At 38.8% G+C, this 5,397-nt stretch overlaps 1 protein-coding gene across 1 annotated transcript in view; it reads right to left on the bottom strand.

The window, feature by feature from the left end:
* Window positions 1-258: 258 nt before the first annotated feature.
* Window positions 259-5,397, bottom strand: part of LOC142236869 (uncharacterized) — a 5,953-nt gene continuing 814 nt past the window's right edge. The window contains exon 2 of the mRNA XM_075308147.1: window positions 259-773. Within this exon, the coding sequence (XP_075164262.1) occupies window positions 369-773 (405 nt within the window). The 3' untranslated portion in view covers window positions 259-368. The remainder of the gene's footprint in view (window positions 774-5,397) is intronic.

Here is a 5,397-nt window from a genome sequence, read left to right as displayed (position 1 = left end):
TTTACTTTGACTTTCTTTAGCCGGACGGACATTGCTAGATCGATTCAGAAATTCTCCACGATTCAGAACATATATATTTTATGGAATCTGAAACTAGTGCCTCAATGCGTTACAAACGGAATAACAAAGTTATGATGCAGGGTATAAAAACACAATAAATTATTAAAAAAAGAAATTCAAATGTATATTTATGTGCTTATTAAATATATAGAAAAAAAATGTATAACAATATATCACCTGCAATATATTAAACTTATTTTTAAATTTTACATAAAATAAAAAACAAAAATTATAAAATCTCTTTCACACTTTCCTTGGTATTTTTTCTGTCAACATTTCTTTCCTTTATTTCAAAAAAAAACCTTCCATTACTTAAGAGGCCAACCATTCCATCCTTTGGTCTTGTAAGCCAAACCTGCATCCCAACCACTGCCAACGGTTGGATACCAATCGTTATAAAATGTCTCTGCTGGTGCATAGCCATAGTGTGCTGTTGGTGCTACTGCCACATATTTCGTAATAATGGGAGCATGAGCCTTAACAAAGGTCGCTGCTGGTGTATAGTCAACAATGGGACGGAGATAAGGTCGTTTCTCATGGACAATTGTTTGACTCTGATGGGAAACTGCTGTGGGATAGTGTTCCACTGCATGACCTACTATTGTTGGCGCGTAGGCGTAGTGATCGTAATCATGAGCAACGGGCAAATACGCTGGCCCAGAAGAATGTCCTGGACGTGCAGCTACATAGCATGCGAATGTCAATAAAAGAGACTGAAAGAGAAATGGAATAAAAATTAAAATTTTTTTATAACATATTTCGGAAATATTTTACTGAGATAAAACAAGAAAGGATGACCCTGAATTTGTTTAAATCATAGACTTCAAAAATGAAATCTGGAAATCGGTCAATTTTATGGCTACAATACAGATAGCCCTATATTTAAAGTCTCCATCATATACTCTTTAGGTTTCCAGCATGATGAAAATGTTAATAATTTTTGTCAAACTGGAGAAAATCTAAAGTCGGGCGGGGCCGACTATATTATACCCAGCACCACTTTGTAGATCTAAATTTTCCATATCCATATCACATCCGTCAAATGTGTTGGGGGCTATATAAAGGGTGGTTAAATTGTAAGGGCCGATGTTGAATGTGAACCACACCTAAACGCCAAGTTTTTTTCCGAATTTTATTTGACATTTCTCTATTTCAGACTTACTCAATTTGAACCATGGAGAGATACACAATCCAACAACGTGTTAAATGGTTCCAAGAAATGGCAACAGTGGATGATCAATTTTCGAAGAAAATCATCTTCAGTGATAAGGCACATTTTCACCTCAGTGGATTCGTCAATAAACAGAATTGCCGCATTTGGGCGAATGAGAATCCAAGAGTGATTGTCGAAAAACCAATGCACCCACAAAGAGTGACTGTTTGGTGCGGTTTATGGACTGGCGGCATCATCGGGCCGTATTTTTCCAAAATGAGGCCGGTCAGGCAGTTACTGTTGGTGTTCGCTATCGTGAGATGATAACGAACTTTTTATGGCCCGAATTGGAAGATATGGATGTGGACGATATGTGGTTTCAGCAGGACGGTGCCACTTGCCACACAGCTAACGAAACAATAGCTCTTTTGCGCAACAAATTTAATGGCAGTGTTATCTCACGTAATGGCGATGTCAATTGGGTTCATTTGGAAGAAAAGGTGTACGTCGATAAGCCAGCAACAATTCAAGAGCTAAAGGATGAGATAATTCGGCATATTAACGGCATAGAATCTCCATTATGCCTCAGCGTCATCGAAAATTTGGACCATCGGATGAAGGTGTGCCACCGATGTCGCGGCGCCCATTTGGCCGATATTTTGTTCCATACATAATTGAGTAATAGCAATATATCATAATAAAATAAAATTACAATAATTTCCTAAATAGTTTGTGTTTTATTCAAAATCAACATCGGCCCTTGAAATTTTAACCACCCTTTATAAAGGTTTGTCCCAAATACATACATTTAAATATCACTCGATCTGGACAGAATTTGATAGACTTCTGCAAAATCTATAGACTCAAAATTTAAGTCTGTTAATGCACTAGGGTGGAACATAATGTTAGTAAAAAAACAAGTATATACGGCCGTAAGTTCGGCCAGGCCGAATCTTAGAAACTTCTACGAACGACTGTCATCCACAATCGAATTACTAGGGTTGTGGTATCTTAAAACTTCTTAACATCGATGTCTAAATTGTGAGTTAGTCCATACGTGGTATATATTAGACAAAAAAGTTATGTATAAGTAAGTCTACAATTAATTACGAATCGACATGGACTTTTGCACGGTTCGAAGAGAGCCAGAATTGAAATATGGGGGTCGCTTATATGGGGGCTATATAGAATTATGAACTTGACCAATTTTTGTGTCATTGGGGATCGATTTATCTGAGGGCTATATATAACTATAGACCGATATGGACCTAGTTAGGCATGGTTGTTAACGGCCATATAGTAGCACAATGTACCAAATTTCAACTGACTCGGATGAAATTTGCTCCTCCAAGAGGCTGCAAAACCAAATCTCGGGATCGGTTATATGGGGGCTATATATGATTATGGACTGATATGGACCACTTTTGGCATGGTTGTTAAATATCATATACCACCACCACGTACCAAATTTCAACCAGATCGAATGAATTTTGCATCTTCAAAAGGCACCAGAGGTCAAGTCTGGGGATGGGTTTATATGGGGGTCCGTTTATATGGGGGCTATATATAATTATGGACCGATGTGGACCAATTTTTGCATTGAAGTTTAAGGCCATATATTAACACCACGTACCAAATTTCAACTGAATCAGATGAATTTTGGTCTTCCAAGAGACTCCGGGGGTCAAATCTGGTGATCGGTTTATATGGGGGCTATGTATGTACGAAATTTAAGCCGGATCGGATAAAATATGCTTCTCTTGGAGGCTCCGCAAGCCAAATCTGACGGTCCGTTTATATGGGGGCTATACGTAAAAGTGGACTGATATGGCCCATTTGCAATATCATCCAACCTACATCAATAACAACTATTTGTGCCAAGTTTCAAGTCGATAACGTGTTTCGTTCGGAAGTTGATTTCAACAGACGGCCGGACGGACGGACATGCTTAGATCGACTCAGAATTTCACCACGACCCAGAATATATATACTTCATGGGGTCGAGCCACCGTGGTGCAATGGTTAGCATACCCGCCTTGCATACACAAGGTCGTGGGTTCGATTCCTGCTTCGACCGAACACCAAAAAGTTTTTCAACGGTGGATTATCCTACCTCAGTAATGCCGGTGACATTTCTGAGGGTTTCAAAGCTTCTCTAAGTGTTTTCACTCCAATGTGGGACGCCGTTCGGACTCGGCTATAAAAAGGAGGTCCCTTGCCATTGAGCTTAACATGGAATCGGGCAGCACTCAGTGATAAGAGAGAAGTTCACCAATGTGGTATCACAATGGACTGAATAGTCTAAGTGAGCCTGATGCATCGGGCTGCCACCTAACCTAACCTAACCTACTTCATGGGGTCTTACAGCAATATTTCGATGTGTTACAAACGGAATGACAAAGTTAATATACCCCCCATCCTATGTCCTAGTTAATATACCCCCCATCAACGGGAATAATATGGGAAACATTTAAATCTGAAGCAATTTTAAGGAAACTTCGCAAAAGTTTATTTATGATTTATCGCTCGATATATATGTATTAGAAGGAAAATTAGAGTAATTTTTACAACTTTTCGACTAAGCAGTGGCGATTTTTCAAGGAAAATGTTGGTATTTTGACCATTTTTGTCGATATCAGAAAAACATATATATGGGAGCTATATCTAAATCGAAACCGATTTCAACCAAATTTGGCAAGCATAGCTACAATGCTAATTCTACTCCCTGTGCGAAATTTCAATTAAATCGGAGTTAAAAACTGGCCTTTGTGGTCATATGAGTGTAAATCGGGCGAAAGCTATATATGGGAGCTATATCTAAATCGGAACCGATTTCAACCAAATTTGGCAAGCATAGCTACAATATTAATTCTACTCCCTGTGCGAAATTTCAATTAAATCGGAGTAAAAGATTGGCCACTGTGGTCATATGAGTGTAAATCGGGCGAACGATATATATATGGGAGCTATATCTAAATCTGAATCGATTTCAATAAAATTTGGCACACTTGACTACACTACTAATTGTACTCCTAGTACAAAATTTCAACCAAATGGGGGTAAAACTCTGGCTTCTGGGACCGTATTAGTCCCTATCGCGCGAAAGATATATATGGGAGCTATATCTAAATCTGAACCGATTTCAATAAAATTTGGCACACTTGACTATAGTACTAATTGTTCTTCTTGTGCAAAATTTTAAGCAAATTAGGGTAAAACTCTGGCTTCTGGGGCCATATAAGTACATATCGGGCGAAATATATATACGGGAGCTATATCTAAATCTGAATCATTTTCTTCCAAAATCAATAGGATTCTATTCTGAGCCAAACGACATACTTGTGCCAAATTTGAAGTCGATTGGACTAAAACTGCGACCTAGACTTTGATTACAAAAATGTGTTCACGGACAGACGGACTTGGCTATATAGACTCAGAAGCCTACCCTGAGCTTTGTTGCCAAAGACACCATGTGACTATCTCGTCTCCTTCTGGGTGTTGCAAACATATGCACTAACTTATAATATCCTGTTCCACAGTGTGGCGCAGGGCATAAACATGGTCCAAGAACAGCTCCAAGGTAAGAACTCTTCTTTTTTTAAAAATTTAGAAAAATTGACTGTTTTATACTGATCCGTACGAAATAACGTTTTTAATAGTTTGAGTTATCATGGTAAAAGAACAATTTTCCTCCAAGACGGGCCTTGCTACTCTGTAGTCATAACGACAGGAAACGTTGGTAAGCACCTTTCTGGCCGGTGGGACACTCATCACACTTTTCTCAGCGATTCACAGTGCTCTGAAAGTAATTAGAGAACCTGAACTGAAATGTCACCAGCGTAACTGAGTGAGAGTTACGCTGGAAACGTTTTGGGTGTTTGGTCGAAATTGGGATTGAACCTTTGGTCCCTTGTATGCAAGGCGGTCATCCTAACCATTGCACCACGGAGGTATTTTACATGTTCCGAATCCAAAAATAACATTTTTCTCTTGAAACATATTTGATGCTCTTCTATGTTATTTTCTATGAGCCACGTGCGTGTGCCTCGATAATGCCTACCACAAGGGGCAAAATAAAAGTCAGACAGGCAGGCAGACGAAAATCGTTTTTAGAATTTCTTCCTGATCCTTATTCCTATTCCTTATTCTCTTGGCCCGATAGTGTATATATATATATATATATA

Source organism: Haematobia irritans, chromosome 4 (genome assembly GCF_050003625.1).
Source record: "Haematobia irritans isolate KBUSLIRL chromosome 4, ASM5000362v1, whole genome shotgun sequence".
Lineage (NCBI taxonomy): Eukaryota > Metazoa > Arthropoda > Insecta > Diptera > Muscidae > Haematobia > Haematobia irritans.
The sequence above is the reverse complement of the archived record's forward strand: the minus strand, read 5'-3'. Positions and strand labels throughout refer to the sequence as shown.